This window comes from Monodelphis domestica, chromosome 6 (assembly GCF_027887165.1).
Source record: "Monodelphis domestica isolate mMonDom1 chromosome 6, mMonDom1.pri, whole genome shotgun sequence".
NCBI lineage: Eukaryota > Metazoa > Chordata > Mammalia > Didelphimorphia > Didelphidae > Monodelphis > Monodelphis domestica.
Window position 1 is genome coordinate 24,360,990 of NC_077232.1, and position 20,045 is coordinate 24,381,034.

The 20,045-nt window shown below is 31.6% G+C and overlaps 2 protein-coding genes across 2 annotated transcripts; both read left to right on the forward strand.

Annotated features, from left to right (window-relative positions):
* Positions 1-793: 793 nt before the first annotated feature.
* Positions 794-3,240, forward strand: LOC100021339 (olfactory receptor 5W2-like). Its single transcript, XM_007497650.3, has 2 exons — positions 794-1,713; positions 3,174-3,240. Exons 1-2 carry the CDS (start codon positions 794-796, stop codon positions 3,238-3,240), a joined length of 987 nt encoding a protein of 328 aa, XP_007497712.2.
* Positions 3,241-13,155: 9,915 nt separating this feature from the next.
* On the forward strand, positions 13,156-14,085 carry LOC100021310 (olfactory receptor 5W2-like). The gene has a single exon (XM_001373463.3). The coding sequence runs from the start codon at positions 13,156-13,158 to the stop codon at positions 14,083-14,085; it is 930 nt and encodes a 309-aa protein (XP_001373500.3).
* Positions 14,086-20,045: the final 5,960 nt, after the last annotated feature.

The following is a 20,045-nucleotide window of genomic DNA, read 5'->3' on the forward strand; positions in this document are numbered from 1 at the left end:
CTTTTGATCCTCGTTACAAACATCATATAAAAATTATTTTTAGCTGAGAAAACTGAGGTTTAGAAGTATTCCTTTCATTTCCCTTAGTCATACAGACACTGTGTGGCAGAAGGAAGATTAAGGCTCTAAGGGTAGTCTCTGCACATTCTGAGGCATTACCTAAGACCCTTTATATATCAAGAATAAAAGAATTTCTTGTTTAATTGAACTGATACTGAGATTTATTGATAAATTTCACAAAGCTTCACAAGAATAATATTTTAAACTCACATATAATTTTTGAAGATTTATATGTCCATCCCTAAAGCCCTATGATCCCAACTTCCATTTTGTTTGAGTATAATTTTTTCCAGGTACCTCTCTCTCTCTCTCTCTCTCTCTCTCTCTCTCTCTCTCTCTCTCTCTCTCTCTCTCTCTCTCTCTGTCTTTCCTTTTCTCTTTCTCTCATTTTGAATGTCTCATCTTTTTTTTCTTTCACAGAGGAGAACTTGAAATACTACTGAACTTCTGCTAATGATTTTTTTAAAAGCCATCAATCATTATATATATACAAAGCAGTTTTATGCCTTTGGTTCCCTCTTCTCTGTTTTGCATTATCTCATTTCTATAGGATGAAGTTTGATGTCTTTTTTGTCATTAATGACTAATGGAGAGGAAGTATCTGTCATCACTTTACAGATGAGTAAGAATCCAGAAATATTTTATTATTATTGTTACAAAAGAGTGAAAATCAGTTTACTTTACCTACCTATTTCCTATTCACAGAAAGACAGGAAAGAACAAAGCAGAGGTAATGGACAAGAATTATTCCACTCCAACTGAATTTGTCCTCCTGGGAATTACCAATGATCCTGAATTAAATGTGGCCTTCTTTGTTCTTTTACTTATCATTTATTTGGTTATTCTTATAACAAATATTGGGATGATCATATTAATATGGGTAGACCCTCAACTCCATTTGCCTATGTATTTCTTCCTCAGCCACATGTCCTTCTGTGACCTTTGCTACTCTACAGCTATTTGCCCCAAGATGCTGGTAGACTTCTTTGCTGAGGATAAATCCATTCCCTTCATTGGTTGTGCTCTGCAATTCTATTTCTTTTGTACATTTACAGATTCTGAGTGCCTACTGTTAGCAGTAATGGCCTTTGATCGCTATATGGCAATAAGTAACCCTTTGCTTTATACAGTAAACATGTCTAGCCGGGTTTGCTACTTGTTGATTGCTGGTGTCTACATGGTAGGGATGATGGATGCCCTGCTACATACAACTTTAACCTTCACACTGAATTTCTGCAGGTCCAATGAGATCAATCATTTTTTCTGTGATATTCCTCCTCTTTTGTTAATCTCTTGTTCTGATACCCATGTCAATGAGCTAGTGATCTTCACTTTCGATGGTTTTATTGAAATGGTCACTGTTTCAGCAGTCCTCATTTCTTATTGTTATATAATCCTCTCTGTGTTGAAAATCCACTCCACTGAGGGCAGATGGAAAACATTTTCTACCTGTACTTCTCATTTAGCTGTTGTCACAATTTTCCAGGGAACTATTCTTTTTATGTATTTCAGACCAAGTTCTACTTATTCATTAGACCAAGACAAAATAACTTCATTGTTTTACACTACTGTCATTCCCATGTTGAACCCTCTTATTTATAGTTTAAGAAACAAAGATGTGAAAGGGGCCCTGGAAAAAGTGAAAAATAAAATATTTCCTTAATGTATGTTGCTATTATCCCAGAGAGCTGGGGATTTTACTGGGACACTGAGAATCTGAAGTGTAAATACATTTCCTCAGAGGTAATCCACTTGAGCCCCTTTAAGTATCATTGAAATGGCAATATTATTAAATATGTATTTAAAAATTAAACCTCAAAATGCAAAAGATATCTTAGAGTTCACATTGTTGAAGCTATATCTTACTCTAAATATTCTTGGGAAAGTGAAACTCTAAGCAAACATTTACACATTTAATTGTATAAAAATTCATATGTGTATGTATATATGGATAATAATAATCAAGACTTTATGAAAATAAAATTAAGAATCCACGATTGCATCTTTATATCTCTAACACCTATATAATGGTCAGAAATTTAAAATGACAAGTTCTAGAGCAGTCAGTGTCTCATATATCAACTTTACACAGCATTGCTTTTAATTAAGCACAGGATAACTGCAACTTTATTATCTATATTTTAGGACTATTGTTACTTTGAACAGATGTGTGATTTCCTTTGTGTGAGAAACTCCCTGTTAGGATTTATTCCCTCTACTAATTCATGACAGATAGTATTTTTCCAGTTTCACACAGCCTAGTATATTTCAAAGATGGAATTTGTATCCATGTCTTCATCATTAAGAAGTCTGCTGTATATCCATTATATTACTATGTTTTGATTTTCAAATGATATGATATATATAGAGAGATTTTTACAAATTCAAACTCCAACACAGTTATCTATAATTATACTGTTTCTTTGATACATAAAAATCCTCTATTGGAGATCCTAAATGAATTGGTCAGGCATTTAGACCTAAATTGTCAGAGTAGCATTTTTACCTCCCCAATCAACACTTTATTTGTATAAATATTTCAAAATGCTTACATGAGTTATAATAAACATTACCTTAACTTGTAAGAAAGAATATTTATATTGGTGATTTTATTAAACATGACATTATCCAAGAGTAGGAGTAATTCACAATAAGGTATTGAGGCAATTAAAATATGATTCTGGTGTCTGTACCGAGACACAGAAGTTTTAGATTTGTGTCCTATTTTAATAATATTTTAGGATAGGAGACAGCATTATGTCTTGATGTAATGAAAGATTCAGCGAGGATATGAGCCTTGCTATGTGCTACAAAGAGTGATAATTTGTGTTGGTCCAAGTTTTGCTTCATAGATCATTTAAGAATATTAACTGTTTTATTTTTTAATAGTTTTTCAACTCTGGATGTGTAATATTATAATGTTACACTCATTCAATGCATTATTAAATTTTGATATAATAAATTTTATTCTTATTTTCTCTCTTGTACAACATTGTTATGAAGGATAAATCTACAAGCCAGGGCGAGGCAACGAATTTTTCTGGTAAAGGAGATATTGGCTAATCAAAATATAAAATTAAATTAATGAAAATTAAGTAAATAACTTTATAGACATTATTAATGTCAGTAGAATTAAAAGGGAAGAGCATGTGCAAAGGAAAAGATATAGGAAATATATAAACTAACAAACACATTTATTAAGCAATTACTATGCTCCAATCATTACTCTAAGTATATAAAAAAGAGAAAAATTAAAATCATTGTTGAAGGACCTACACACACACATAGAAAGATATATGTATATATATACACATATATAGTAATACAATATATATGATAAATAGGATTTAATTAACAAAGAAAAGCAACTGGAATTAAGAAACTGAGAGATAGTCAGAGGAGGCAGAATGTTTCAAATACGTAGTATAGTGAGAGGAAACACCCAGAACCAATAGATGGTTTGTCTGGTTTGTGGAATGGGCAGGAGCTGTTGTTACTGGATCATAAAATTAATGGTACGGACTAATAAATATAGAGATTAGAAAAATAAAAGAGGGATAGACTAGCTTTGAATGCTAAAACAGATCATTTAATAGCAGTTAGAAATGTGAGGTTGAAAGTCAACAAGGGGAATGAAGCATGAATCATAGATTTGATAATCCATTGAAGCAACTGAAATCCCTAAATGCCATATTATAGAGGGAGAAGAGAAGATGCACCAGCACAGAACCCTAAGAAATACCTATATTTAGGTGGTATAATATGGAGGAGGGTTTAGTGAAGAAAACAAAGAAGGAGTAGTTAAAAAAGTAGGAAGAAAACCAGGAAAGAGTAAATGGTATTCTAAAAATATCAGGAAAAGAAAAAAGGTATGAAAAGTTTCAAAGGATGGAGAAAAGTTAGTGGAAATAAGGACTGAGGAAAAAGTCATTGGATTTGTTAATTGAGAGATCTAAAGTAACTTGGAGAAGTTTGATTTCAGTGGAAGGATGAATAAAAAAAAATTAGGGAATTCAATAGGTCTCTTGACAATGACTTTAGTCTATATAGAATACAATCAGTTGAGAATCAATGATAGATAGATAGATAGATAGATAGATAGATAGATAGATAGATGATAGATATACATAGATATACATATACATACATTTCACACAGTGGGATTCCATTAATTTGGGGGGGGGTTTGGATTAACATGATGAGGCAAAATTCTCGTGGGATGATTTTTAGCCTGGAAATCTGGAAGGTCATCTAGTTTCAAATTTCACATTTTAGATTTTTAGTTTATGAAGTAATAAAGTCAAATATGGAATATTGTACTGTCATTCTTGTAAATGTAGTGATTTTTTTAACCATCTATTTTCACCATTGTTCTCTTTAATAAATTGGCATAGCATATGACATTTTATGGAAGGGAAAGACAAGAAATTTATCTGGTATGAATTTCATGATTAATATTGTTAAATTATGTAGATAATAAGGAAGTAAATATAAAAGGAATTATCCAAATATATGTGCATATGCAAGAAATCAACAATATTATCAGTTATGATCAAAATAAATAAAGTATATATTGCAAATAATTGGACTTTTGATGTACATCTTGGATCCATACAAATTCTCTCTTCTTTAAAACTCATACTTAGTTTATATTTTCATAGATATCATAACCAGTCTTTAAAAACCCTCCTTTTGTAATGAAGGAATTAGTTATATATTTGTTGATTCAACAATGTAATTTCTTTATAGAAAAGAGCCTTTTTGTTTGGATACTTAACTTTCATGTTATTGATTTATACTTTATACAAAGACATAGTATCTTAGATATTCAGTATTGGGAAAGATGTTAGAGATTAACTAGATTACCCTTCTTTTATGAAGATAATCTTTCCTAGTACCCTGAAATCTTTACCTTAAAGAGCAATCTCTTTTTGTAGCTGTATGAAAGGAAAAGTATAGACTAAAGACCAGTAGCTGCTGCAGCTGGTGTTAAGTTCATGAATGCTACTTTATAGTAAAATAACCAAAACAAGACAAAAATGGAAGCAATTTGCTTTAAAACAGGTCTGTTTCTAAGTATGAAATGGGTTCCATGTTATACAAAAATGTCTGGGAATATCATGGTGTATTACCAGTGGGTTTGGTAAGAGACATTAGGGCAAAATATGATATGATAAAAAAACACATATCGAGGAAGTGACATCTTAGGGCCATGGCCTAGGAAGTAAAGAAATTGGATTCTTCCCCCTCCAAATCTTCCCCCACTAATTCCTCACTGATTCCTCATCTAGAACAGATATATTCTATATTACTTATTCTATATTAGTCCTATAGCTGAGTCTGACTCCTCTTTCCATCACTCACCAACAAGTGGACACACTGAGTTATTCTTTATCCATATTGATGTGCTTTTCAATTTCAATTTTAACCTTATCTTCAATGTAATAAACCGATAACTGATCTCTTAAATTCCATCATTAATTTTTAACTTAGGTTAACTACATAGCTCTCAAATGAAATATGAATGATATGGAAAACATGGCACATTTGCAAAATCAATCATCCACTTGTTTGAAATTAGAATGATTTATGAAATATTAAATGTTTTAAAATACATTTTTTGTGTAAAAGTGACTATATACAGTCCTATCTAGGGCATCCTCATTAAGAGGAAAGGGAGATTAAGTGACATTAAAGTATGAAAGAGAAGAAAAGAACACTGATGTAGTATTTGGAAGGAGCATAAAAATGAGAATATTTACTTAGGACATTATATTTGAACTCATTTGAATCAAAACTCATTTCATTTGAGTCATAGTTATACCCTACAATATAGGCACATTAGGTCTTATGTCACTGTTTTCCAGTTGAGGAATTTGAGGTTCTGATATATTAAGGTTCATGTTAATACAGGTAATATGTTAGAATCTTAATTTGAACTCAGGTTTTCTCTTCTCTTCTCCAAGTTCAGTTCTTATACCCTATGGTATGGTGAATCACGAGGAGAAATATCCTTTACTTAAGATTTTTCCTTCCAATCATAGAATTTTAGCACTTGAGGAAACCACAAAGATCAAATGATCATAGCCCTAGACTTGGAAGGGTCCTTGATGACCATCTTGCCTAATTGCCTGATTTTATGGATGAGAATACCAAAATTCATGGAAATTGTCTGATATGATCATGGTTCATGTTATTAGTTTATTTTACTGATGATAAAATCAAAGTTCATGAAGGAGAAGGAGTTGCCTAATGTTCTACAGATCATTAGTGGCCAGACTTTGGATGGTCCTTGGATTCTAGATAACAGCTTTTCTTCCCTTTTACTCATCACATTTCTATCATTCAGCCTTGTTTTAACCATAACCATTACAGCTACATTTCCATTACCTACACATTACCTACCCTAATTTTTTCCAAGACTTCACAAACAAATTTATTTCCCCCTTGATATTCTCTAGTAGCAAATTATAATCATTTACCCTAGTGACTTTCAGGGTCATTGTCTCTCAGAAGAATATGCTGTTTGCCCAAACATTCAAATAATCACTCTGAGGATATTAAATGTTTAAGAACTGATACAATGGATTAAATTTAAGGAAAAAAATTCTGATTCTCAATTTCAGGAAAATATTAAAAATAACATATTAAGATTTGAAGAATGTCTATCCAATGCCACAATTAGATCTTGTCAATATGTGTGTGCTTGGGGAAGAGGAAGGAAGGAAAGCATATAGTTCTTGTGAGCACTGTCCTTGTGCCCTTCTTGTGATGAAACAGTGCAATTGATGCCCTACAACTTTTTCTCTAAATCCCTTCCCCCTCTTATTGACCTCTTTGTTAACTGTCCAAATTCTAATGGACACCTCTAAAACGAACCACTAATTGCTTTTCCGTTAAGATCTCCTTCATAGATGTGAAATCCAACATTAATAGAAAATGGAAAAAAAGTGTTCTGGTCTGAAATCCTAGATTGTAAATGCCAATTCAGTTTCTAAGTCAAATTTCAAGAAAGTACTCTGATTGGAACAGGATTGTTGGGGATTTCTGGGTCACAAAAGGGGTTGAGAGTCAAGGCCACAGAGGGGAAGTCCTGGGTTCATATTTTACTTCTGACACTTAATCACTGTGTGATCCTGGCCAAATCATTAACCCCCATGTTCTTGCCTTTATTATTTTCCTGCCTTGGAACCAATTTATGACAGCTATTATAAGATGCAAGGTAAGAATTTAAAACAAAAAGACAGGTGAGATAATGTGGCAAGTTCAGAAGCCCCTTGAAGTAAATCCCTTAATTGTTGTTCTGTTTTCCCACCATATTCCCACCATAAACTTGATTGAATTATTCCAAGTGTTATAATTTTTTTAAGTTATTATTTATTTTAAGGGATCAAATCTATTTAATCACAAACCTTCCTCACCTTTGATATGGGGATTTTTTGTTTCTGAATATATATGAAATGGCTGTTTAATTTTTGGCACTGTAAAGTTGTACCTTAGAGTTATTTTAACTTTTTTTTTTTATATTTAGAGAGGTTGAACATGTTTCCAAGTAATTATGAAATTGTTTTAAATTATGCTTCTATATATACCTATATGCGCATATTTACATAGAAATATCTCCTTTGTTCTCTGATACAATATAAACTGATTGATATCACTACTTTACACTTTCAAAAGTTCTGTATATGTGTTATTTTTATGTACCATAGTCTATATATTTTTGTGCTGATTTTTGGTTTCTATGCAGTCTATACAAATATTATTTCCATATATGTTGCCTCAATTAAAAATAAAATAAAATAATTTATACACATACATTTGAGATTAGAGTCATTAACAAATTATTTACATTATTAATTGCCCTTTCTGTTGAGAGGCCCTGTACTGTTCTTTTATTTATTTATTTTTTAAATTCTTACCTTCTATCTTAGAATCAATACTAAGTATTACTTATAAGCCAGAAGAGTAGTAAGGGCTTGGCAACAGGGGTTAAATTACGTGCCTGATTCCTATTATGAGTTCTATTCTGAATATGCCTTCTAGACTCACTTCATGAGAACAAGGGGAAATCCTTTTCAAGTTGTGTTTCACTTACATTGAAGTCTGTCAGAATTGCTATATATTATTTATCCAAATTTGTGCCATTTATTAAGTTATCTAGTTCACAACTCTACTCTCAATGAAAGAGGCCTATATCTGAATGCCCTCCATAAAATATATTTCTGTTAATCAAAACATAATTCAAAATTCAAGTTTTGCCAATATAACATCACTCCACTGACCCCTGTAAGAAAATATTTCCATTGATCATTTGTCCAAATATGACAGGCATGTTCAAAAAAATAATGGTTTAACATTCAATACCTTCTTGATAAGAGAAAATTCCTTCCAACTATATTTTTATTGTTTAATGATATATCAATAACAACATAATCTTTAAAATTCTTAATGAAATATTTAATTTTGAATACTATAATTAAGTGTTTAATGATTTTAATTAATGAGAGACAATAGTCATGGAGATCAATCCATATTTTTATTTATTTTGTGTTGTTTTTGTAAACAATGTCAGAAACATAATAAGACTTTAGCCACTAGATGAAAACAAGGACTGATTTCCCTTATCAGATAGGACTTAAGAGGTCTCGTGATCCTTAAATACAAGAAGCTCTGAAGATTAATTTCTGAGAAAGTGCTTATTGATTAGAGAGTAAATATATCTTGTTCCTTATGATTCGTTTAAAAATATTTTGTTGTTTTCAATTATAGAACATTCAGTTATTTTTTTCTCATTTGCCCAAGTCTCTGAAAACTGAAAACAAGAAATATACTATGCAATATATTGCACAAGTCCAGTAAACCAAACATTTGCTTGATAATGGCATATCAAAAATGAATCTAATATTCATCCTATGAGATCACTTTTCTCTATAATATAATGTAGTTTTCCTTTTCTAGTGCTCTGATATCATATTTGTTCATATATACGAGTGTTGCTTTATCTTTCAAAATTTATTTTAAAATGTTATCACTTAAATTATTCTCCTTAATGTGTTCACTTCATTATGATTTGATTCACATGAATCATTTCCTATCTCTTTGAAAATATACCCCATTCACTTTGTATTCCTAAGGCACAAGTTATTCAGCTATTTCCCAGGCAGTTGGCATTGTCTTGGCTCTAATTTTTAATACTACAATTGACTAATATAAGGATTGCTGTACATATAGTCCCATTATATTTTTCATTTATTCCATAGTGGGATGGGCCTCGCAGTGATAGAACAGAAAAAAGTTAATATATCACTTATAAAATGTGTATAATTCAAAATTTCTTTCCAGAATAATTGGAAGCATTAATATCTCCACTAGCCCAGATTGAATCAATAACTCTGTTTTCATCTTCATACCTTGGTGACAATTTATTGAATTTATGGAATGCTTTAGAGGATTTTTTGACATAAGAATCCAAGTGACCAAAAGTCCCTAAAGATTTGATATGGTACTGCAATGACGATGAAAGCTTTTGCAAAGGCATTACTGTGAGGTTAATAAATACTATTTATATAAGCATTAAAGTATAACCAGGAATTACCCTATTTTAGTTTTAAATGAACTAATTGACTTTGGGTATTTTAACTTTGTTGGGGATGTTTTGGTTATTATTGTTCCTTCAATCTGGATGGATGACAGCAAAGAGATTTCACTGGAAAATTTTGAATTGGCTGAAACAGTCTGAAATATTAGTATTATGCAGAGTCCTACCTTCTCTGTCTTTGCTAAGATTTCTACCTTTAAAAATATTCATATTTTAGTAGACTGGCAAGGCCTGAAAATATAATAAGACCTTATCTACAAATATCTGTACCCTCCATCAAAATCACTTATGTGTAGCCTTACTGAATCCAAGTCTCCTTTAAATTCTCTATAATGTAGCCAAACAATTTTATTTACTAATTCCCTCTCATCATATTTCTTTTTCCAGTATACATACTTTATATATATATAATATAAATATTGATTTATTGATATCATTCCTTCTCTGAATGCAAAAAAATATTAATTTTTCCATAAATTCCTTATTTTTACAAGTCCAATCTATATACACTTTTCCTGATGCTTTTTTATCACATAAACTTTATTATGATCTTATCTTTGCTTTTTCTCAATGAGTTTGCAAATTATATATATATTTATCTTCTCCATTTCTTGATAGTAAAAAAATATATTTCATTCTTCCTTCTTTAACTACCAAAGTAATTTACATTTAAAAAGAAAGTTGGATTTTAAATAATGAGATCCAAGTATTTTATTCATATTTGTTTTAAAATCAGAGAATTTTTATTTTGAATGTAATAACATAAAATAATAATAATAAATATAATAAATAAAATGTATTAAATCCAAATTTCATACTTCAATGCCATAATAAATTTGTGTGAAGTTAAATTCGAGAATTCCAAATGAAGATGCGAATTTGAATATACAATGGTTCATAATCATTTGAAAAAGTTTTAACCCTAAACACCATTCTTTCCTTCGATAAATTCTTTGCCCTACACCCTCCATCACCAACTTGTAAAGATAAGATGAATTGAGATTTCCTTCAATATATTCCACCAAGTTGAGAAAACACTTTGGGAATAAAAATCTAAATGTGTCTCCAATTGAACTTCCCACCTTTGTCTGAGGCAATGTATAATTCAAGGAGGAGATGACTAATGAGTTTTCCCTTCAGGTTAATTAGGTAGGAGTTTACACAATAGCATAGAGATAATTCAGAGGTTTCCGAGCTATAAATTTCAAATGTCGCTAAATTTTAAAAAATGAATCCCACCTCTTGAGCCAATTATACAAGGTATGTGGATATTCTTTGGACAGGTATGTTTATGAAGTCTTAAAGGGATGCATTTACAGGACAAGGTGAACAGTACTAGAAGACACACAAGAGTTTTGAGAGTTTCAGAGATATGTGACTAATTTTCCTTTCCTTAAAGCTTTATAACTGTGATGGCAGAATGTAGTACCAAATATCAGAGATAGTGTTTATCTCCGTAGAATGAGAATTCACCTTCTCAGAATGAGAAATTAATATAATTCTTAGATATTGCTCTTTAAGATGGGTATCACTGAGGCATTTTCTCTTTTAGACATAATGAATATTAAAGTTTTGCTTACATCAAAAAGTAGTTGGAAAATTCCTTCTAAAAGTTTGTTACAAGTGTTAAGTTGGGTCATATGTCACATTTTCCTGCTGAGACTTAAAAAATAATAAAAGCATTACTTTTCCACTTTCTCTAGCTCTTCTTTTTATCATTCACATTCTTGTTCCATGTCTCAACACATAAGTGAGAGTGTGCATGTATGTGTCTGTATATATGCACATACACACATACATGATTTCCTCTCCCATCATATTCGACATACCTATCTCATGAACATAGATAACCACAAGTACTAAAATTGACACCAATTGACAAACTGTTAATCTTTTAAATAACTGATGAAATTTCCAATACTTGACAGGGTGCTGAATCATAAAAATATCATTAAAACTATTGAAAGGCTTTCAGGACTATTGTAAGATCTCTTCTATGTGGATCTGAAAGAAAATAAACTTATGATTTTCATGAAAAAAGAAGAATAAAAAAATTGCAACTAGGATTTTTTTTAAACCCTTAACTTCCGCCTTGGAGTCAATACTGAGTATTGGCTCCAAGGCAGAAGAGTGGTAATGGCTAGGCAATGGGGGTCAAGTGACTTGCCCAGGGTCACCCAGCTGGGAAGTGTCTTTGGTCAAATTTGAACCTAGGACTTCCCATCTCTAGGCCTGGCTCTCAATCTACTGAGATACCCAGCTGCCCCATAGGATTTTTGAAGTGCCCATTTTTGCATGTTTATAGACTAGAGTCTTTATGTTTCATAAAGAGGGGATTTTTCAAAGAAGTAACTACTGGCATCAATGAAGACCAGAATTTGCTCTTCAAATTTTTATCTAAGGGAGATGTCTAGATCTTGTGAGTGGATTCAGGATAACACAGCCATTATGAAGCAAAGGTAAAACTTGAAACAAGGTTTATCTAAGTCTGAGACCAGAACGACTATATCTACCTATCTACCTAGCTACCTATTTATCTATCTTACTATCTATCTATCTTTCTATCTATCTATGTATCTATGTATCTAGCAAGATATCAAGGCTTCTTGACATATATATATATATATATATAGTATAGGCATTTTATAAATATTTGTTAAATTAAATGGAAAGTAACAGTTTAATGAAATTTTCAAAACAATTACTTTTATTTTGATCCTCATGACAAACATCATATGAATTAGTATTTTATAGTTGAGAAAACTTGCATTTCTTTTAGCCATACAGACACACTGTGGCAGAGGGATGATTTAAGGGTATTTCTATGCACATTCTGAGCCATTGCCTAAGACAAATATATATCAACTATAAAAAAAAATTCTTGTTAAATTGAACTGATACTGAGATTTATTGGTAATTTTCACAAAACTTCACATGAATAATCTTTTAAGCTCACATGTAGTTTTTTGAATATTTTACATGTCCATCCCTTAAGCCCTCTGATCCCACCTTCCATTTTGTATAATTTTTTCAGCTACTAAGTTATAATTCTCTCTCTCTCTCTCTCTCTCTCTCTCTCTCTCTCTCTCTCTCTCTCTCTCTCTCTCTCTCTCTCTCTCTCTCTCTCTCTCTCTCCCCCTTTCTTTCTTTCTCTCATTTTGAATGTCTCAACTTTTTTTTTATGAAGGTACACTTGAAATACTACTGAACTTCTGCTAATGATTTGTAAAAGTCATTAATCCTTTTATAATAACAAAGCATCTTTATGCCTTTGTTTCCTTCTCTGTTTTGCATTATCTCATTTCTATAGGATGAAGTTTGATGTCTTTTTTGGCATTAATAACTAATGAAGAGGAGCTATCTGTCATCACATAACAGATGAGTAAGAATCCAAAAACCTTTTACTTATTATTGATACAAAAGAGTGAAAATCCATTTACTTTACCTACCTATTTCCTATTCACAGGAAGACAGGAAAAAACAAAGCAGAAATAATGGACAAGAATTATTCCACTCCAACTGAATTTGTCCTCTTAGGCATTACCAATGATCCTGAACTAAATATGGCCTTCTTTGTTCTTTTTCTCATAATTTATTTGGGTATTCTCATAACAAATATTGGGATGATCATATTAATATGGGTAGACCCTCAACTCCATTTGCCTATGTATTTCTTCCTCAGCCACATGTCCTTCTGTGACCTTTGCTACTCTACAGCTATTTGCCCCAAGATGCTGGTAGACTTCTTTGCTGAGGACAAATCCATTCCCTTCATTGGTTGTGCTCTGCAATTCTATTTCTTTTGTACATTTACAGATTCTGAGTGCCTACTGTTAGCAGTAATGGCCTTTGATCGCTATATGGCAATAAGTAACCCTTTGCTTTATACAGTAAACATGTCTAGCCGGGTCTGCTACTTGTTGATTGCTGGTGTCTACATGGTAGGGATGATGGATGCCCTGCTACATACAACTTTAACCTTTACGCTGAATTTCTGCAGGTCCAATGAGATCAATCATTTTTTCTGTGATATTCCTCCTCTTTTGTTAATCTCTTGTTCTGATACATATGTCAATGAGCTAATGATCTTCACTGTCTTTGGTTTTATTGAAATGGTCACTGTTTCAGCAGTCCTCATTTCTTATTGTTATATAATCCTCTCTGTGTTGAAAATCCACTCCACTGAGGGCAGATGGAAAACATTTTCTACCTGTACTTCTCATTTAGCTGTTGTCACAATCTTCCAGGGAACTATTCTTTTTATGTATTTCAGACCAAGTTCTGCTTATTCATTAGACCAAGACAAAATAACTTCATTGTTTTACACTACTGTCATTCCCATGTTGAACCCTCTTATTTATAGTTTAAGAAACAAAGATGTGAAAGGGGCTCTGGAAAAAGTGAAAAATAAAATTTGTTCTTAATATATATTGCTATTGTCTCATGGAGCTGGAGATTTTCCTGGGACACTGGGAATTTGAAGTGTAAATTCATTTCTTCACAGGTGATCCACTTCAGCTACTTTAAGTATAAATGAAATTGCAATATTATTAAATATGTATTTAAAAATTAAACCTCAAAATTCAAAACGAATCTAAGAGTTAACTTGGTCAAACCCATATTTCAGTCTAAATATTTTTTGAAAAGTGAAACTCTAAGCAAACATTTACACATTTAATTGTATAAAAATTCATATGTGTATATACATGAATAATAATAGTCAAAACTAGGAAAATAGAATTAAGAATCTGAGATTGCATCTTTATATCTCTAACACCTATATAGTGGTCAGAAATTTAAAATGACAAGTTCTAGAGTAGTCAGTGTATCATATATCAACTTTACACAGTTTTGCTAGCAATAAAGCACGTGATAACTCTGACTTTATTATCTATATTGTAGGACTATTGTTACTTTGTACAGATGTGTGATTTCCTTTGTGTAAGAAATGCCCAGTTAGGATTTATTCCCTCTACTAATTCATGACAGATAGTATTTTTCCAGTTTCACACAGCCTAGTATATTTCAAAGATGGGATTTTTATCCATGTCTTCATCATTAAGAAGTCTGCTGTATATCCATTATATTACTATATTTTGATTTTCAATGATGTGATATATGTAGAGAGTTTTTACCAAATTCAAACTCCAACACAGTTATCTATAATTATACTGTTTCTCTGGTATATAGAAATCCTCTATTAGAGATCCTAAATGAAATGGGCAGGTATTATAGACCTAAATTGTGAGAGTAGCATTTTTACCTCCACAATCAACACTTTATTTGTATAAATATTTTAAAATGCTTACATGAGTTGTAATAAACATTACCTTAATTTGTAAGAAAGAATATTTGTATTGGTGATTTTATTAAACATGGCATTATCCAAGAGTAGGAGTAATTCACAAAAAGGTATTGAGGCAATTAAAATATGATTCTGGTGTCTGTACTGAGACACAGAAGTTTTAGATTTGAGTCCTATTTTAATAATATTTTAGGATAGGAGACAGCATTATGTCTTGATGTAATAAGAGAAAGCTTCAGTGAGGATATGAGCCTTGCTATGTGCTACAAAGAGTGATAATTTGTGTGGGTCCAAGTCTTGCTTCATAGATCATTTAAGCATATTAACTGTTTTATTTTTTTAATAGTTTGGCAACTCTGGTTTTGTAATATTATAATGTTACACTCAGTCAATGTATTATTAAATTTTACTATGTTAAGTTTTATTCTTATTTTCTGTCTTGATTTACAGCATTGTTATGAAGTATAAATCTTCAAAGAAGGGAAATTCGATAAATTTATCTGGTAAAGGAGATATTGGCTAATCAAAATATAAAGTTAAGTAAGTCAAAATGAAGTAAGAATTTATAGACATTATTAAAGTCAGTAGAATTAAAAGGGAAGAGCATATTCAAAGGAAAAGATAAAGGAAACAACTAAATTAACAAACATTTATTAAGCAATTACTATGCTTCAATAATTGCAATAAGTATATAAAAAAGATATAAACTAAAACCTTTTTTCAAGGACCTAAACACACACACACTTAGAAATATATATATATATATATATATATATACATATATATATGATAATTAGGATATAATTAAGAAAGGAAAGCAATTGGAATTAAGAAACTGAGAGATAGTCAGAGAAGGCAGATAATTTCAAGTATGTAGTATAGTGAGAGGGAATACCCAGAACCAAGAGATGGCTTATCTGGTTTGTGGAATGGCTAGGAAGCTGTTGTTACTGGATCATAAAAATCAATGGCATGGAGCAACAAATATGGAGATTAGAAAAATAAAAGAGGACTAGACCAGGCAGGGCTTTGAATGCCAAAAGAAATCATTTAATAGCACATAGAAATGTGAGATTGGAGGTCAACAAGGGGAATGAAGCATGAATTATAGATTAGATAATTCATTGAAGTAGATGAGATCATTAAGTGCCATATTATAGAGGGAGAAGAGAAGATGAACCAGCATAGAACCGTAAGAGATACCTATATTTAGTTGGTATAATATGGAGGAGGGTTCAGTGAAGAAAACAAAGAAGGAGTAGTCAGAAAAGTAGGAGGAAAACCAGGAGTGTGTGGTATTCTAAAAGATCTCCAGAGAAGAAAGAAATGATGAAAAGTTTCGAAGGATACAGAAAATTTAGTGGAAATAAGGACTGAGGAAAAAGTCATTGGATTTGTTAATTAAGAGATCTAAAGTAACTTGGAGGAGAGTGATTTCAATGTAAGGATGAATAAAAACCAAGTTTTAGGGAATTCAATAGGCTCTTGCCAATGACTTTAGTGTATATAGAATATAACTAGATGAGAAGCACTTATATATATATATATATATATATATATATATATATATACACACACATATACATTTCACACACAAAGGGATTCCAATAATTTTGGGGTTTTGTTTTTGGATATACATGATTAGGCAAAATCCTGGTGGGATGATTTTTAGCCTGGGAATCTGGAAGGTCATCTAGTTTCAAATTTCACATTTAAAAATTTTAATTTATGAAGTAATAAAGTCAAATATGGAATATTATACTGTCATTCTGGTAAATGTGGTGATTTTATTAACAATCTATTTTCATCATTGTTATCTTTCATAAATTGGCACAATGTATGACACTTTAAGAAAGGGAAAGACAAGAAATTTATCTGGTAAGAAAGTAATGATTAATATTGTTAAAATATGTAGATGTTAACAAAGGAGATATAAAGGAATTATCCAAATATATGTGCATATGCAAGAAATCAACAATATCAAATTATCAGATATGATCAAAATAAATAAAGTATATATTGCAAGTAATTAGACCTTTGATGTGCATCTTGGATCCATAGAAATTCTCTCTTCCTTAAAACTCATACTTAATTTATATTTCCATAAATATGAGAACAATAATTTTAAAATCTCCTTTTGTAATGAAGGAAGTAGTTATATAATTATTGATACAATAATATAATTTCTATATAGAAAAGAACATTTTTGTTTAGATACTTAACTTTCATGTTATTGATTTATACGTTATACAAAGACATAGTATCTTAGATATTCAGTATTGGGAAAGATGTGAGAGATTAACTAGATTACCCTTCTTTTATGAAGATGATCTTTCCTAGTACCCTGATATCTTTACCTTCAGCAGCAATCTCTTTTTGTAGCTGTATGAAAGGAAAAGTATAGACTAAAAACCAGTAGTTGCTGCAGCGGGTGTGCAGCTCATGAATGCTACTTTATAGTAAAATAACTGAAACAAGACAAAAATGGAAGCAATTCGCTTTAAAGCAGGTTAGTTTCTAAGGATGGAATGGGCACTATGCTATGCAAAAATGTCTGGGAATATCATGGTGCATTACCAGTGCGTTTGGTAAGAGACATTAGGGCAAGGGATATGAAGAGGTTCACTGGAAAGTCATCCTCAGGAAGCAGCTAAAGTCAGGTTCTGGAGTTGAGGTAGGGAAGGTAATTTTTTTCCACTTCTTCCACATAGGTAGAAAGAAGAGATATGATATAATAAAAGAACACATATCCAGGAAGTGATATCTTGGGGCCATGGCCTAGGAAGAAATGATATTGGATTCTTCCCTCTCCAAATCTTCCCCCACTAATTCCTCACTGATTCCTCATCAAGAACAGATCTATTCTATATTTCTTATTCTATATTAGTCCTATAGCTGAGTCTGACTCCAATTTCCATCACTCACTAAAAAATGGACACACTGAATTATTCTTTACCCATATTGATGTGCCTTTATATTTCTATTTTAACGTTAGCTTCAATATAATAAGCCTGTATCTGATCTCTTAAATTCCATCATTAATGTTCTATTCTGAGGTTAACTACATAGCTCTCAAATGAAGTATAAATAATCTGGAAAATATGGCACATCTACACAATCAAGCATTAACCACTTGTTAGAAATTAGAATGATTTATCAAATGTTAAATGTTTTTAAATACATTTTTGTGTAAAAGTCACTATATACAGTCCTATTTGGGGATCCTCATTAAGAGGAATGGGAAATTAAGTGACATTAAAGTATGAGACAGAAGAAAAGAACAGTGATGCAGTATTTGGAAGGAAGATGAAAATGAGGACTTTTTTTAGGACATTATGTTTAAACTCATTTGAATCAAAACTCATTTCATTTGAGTCATAGTCATACCCTACAAGATAGGCACTTTCAGTCTTATGTCACTGTTTTCCAGTTGAGGAATTTGAGGTTCTGATATATTAAGGTTCATGTTAATACAGGTAATATGTTAGAATCTTAATTTGAACTCAGGTTTTCTCTTCTCTTCTCCAAGTTCAGTTCTTATACCCTATGGTATGGTGAATCACGAGGAGAAATACCCTTTACTTAAGATTTTTCCTTCCAATCATAGAATTTTAGCACTTGAGGAAACCACAAAGATCAAATGATAATAGCCCTAGACTTGGAAGGGACCTTGATGGTCATCTTGCCTAATTGCCTGATTTTATTGATGACAGTACCAAAGTTCATGGAAGTTGTCTGGTATGATCATGGTTCATATTATTAGTTTATTTTATTGATGATAAAATCAAAGTTCATGAATGAGAAGGAGTTTCCTAATGGTCTACAGATCATTAGTGGTAAGGCCAGACTTTGGATGATCCTTGGATCTTAGATAACAGCTTTTTTCCCCCTTTTACTTATCACATTTCTATCCTTCAGCCTTATTTTAACTTTAATCATTACTGCTACATTTCCATTAACTACATGTTACCTACAGTAATTCTAAGACTTCACAAACAAATTCCCCCCCCCTTGATATTCTCTAGTAGCAAATTATAATCATTTACCTTAGTGACTTTCAGGGTCATTGTCTCTCAGAAGAATAAGCTGTTTGCCCAAGCATTCAAATAATCACTCTAAGGATATTAACTGTTTAAGAACTGATACAAAGGATTAAATTTAAGGAAAAATTTCTGATTCTCAAAATATTAAAAATAATAATATATTAAGATTTGAAGAATGTCTATCCAATGCCACAATTATATCTTGTCAATATGTGTGTGCTTGAGGAAGGGGAAGGAAGGAAATAATATAATTCTTGTGAGCAATGTCCTTGTACCCCACTTGAACACCTACTCAGCTTGCCCACATGCTGACACCAAGTCTAGGAATGTGACATAAGAACTTGGGCCTTTGCTTACTAATAGAGGTGGACATGTGCCACTGACATGAAGCCTTCACCCTTACCACCTTTCACTAATTAGTACTTGGGTCCCTATCATAGTAGTTGTATATTTACATACACATATATCCCATTTGTTCTCTTTTATAATAAAGACTGATTCCACTATTTTATACTTTGAAAAGTTTTGTATGATTTATTTTATAAATACCATGCTCTTTACATTTTTTCATGTTGATTTTTGGTTCTTATTCAGTCAATATAAATATTATTTCTGTATGTGTTGCCTCAATTAAAAATAAAATAAAACAATTTATAACTATACATTTGAGACTATATAGTCATTAAGATCATTTATTTACATTATTATCTTTACAGTATGCATTCTCTGATAGTCCCTGTACTGTTCTTTTATTTATTTTTTTAAAATTTTTACCTTCTATCTTAGAATCAATACTAAGTATCAGTTATAAGCCAGAAGAGTGGTACGAGTTTGGCAACTGGGGATAAATGACTTGCCTGTGGTCACACAGAAAGGAAATGTGAGTTCTCATTATTTCAATCCAAGACAGGTAGATGGTTCAGTGGATAGAAATCTAGGTTAGAGATTGGGAGTGGATGCTGGGCTCAAATCTCACCTTGAATGCTTCCTAGAACTGTGACTCTGTGCAAGTCACTTAACTTCAATTGCCTGACCT

Bases quoted from the DNA above. Each gene is read 5' to 3' on its own strand.
- LOC100021339 (XM_007497650.3), top strand. From the start codon at position 794: ATGGACAAGAATTATTCCACTCCAACTGAATTTGTCCTCCTGGGAATT. The intron at 1,714-3,173 runs ATTTCCTTAATG...AACTTTATAGAC, and splicing joins GAAAAAGTGAAAAATAAAAT to ATTATTAATGTCAGTAGAAT.
- LOC100021310 (XM_001373463.3), top strand. From the start codon at position 13,156: ATGGACAAGAATTATTCCACTCCAACTGAATTTGTCCTCTTAGGCATT.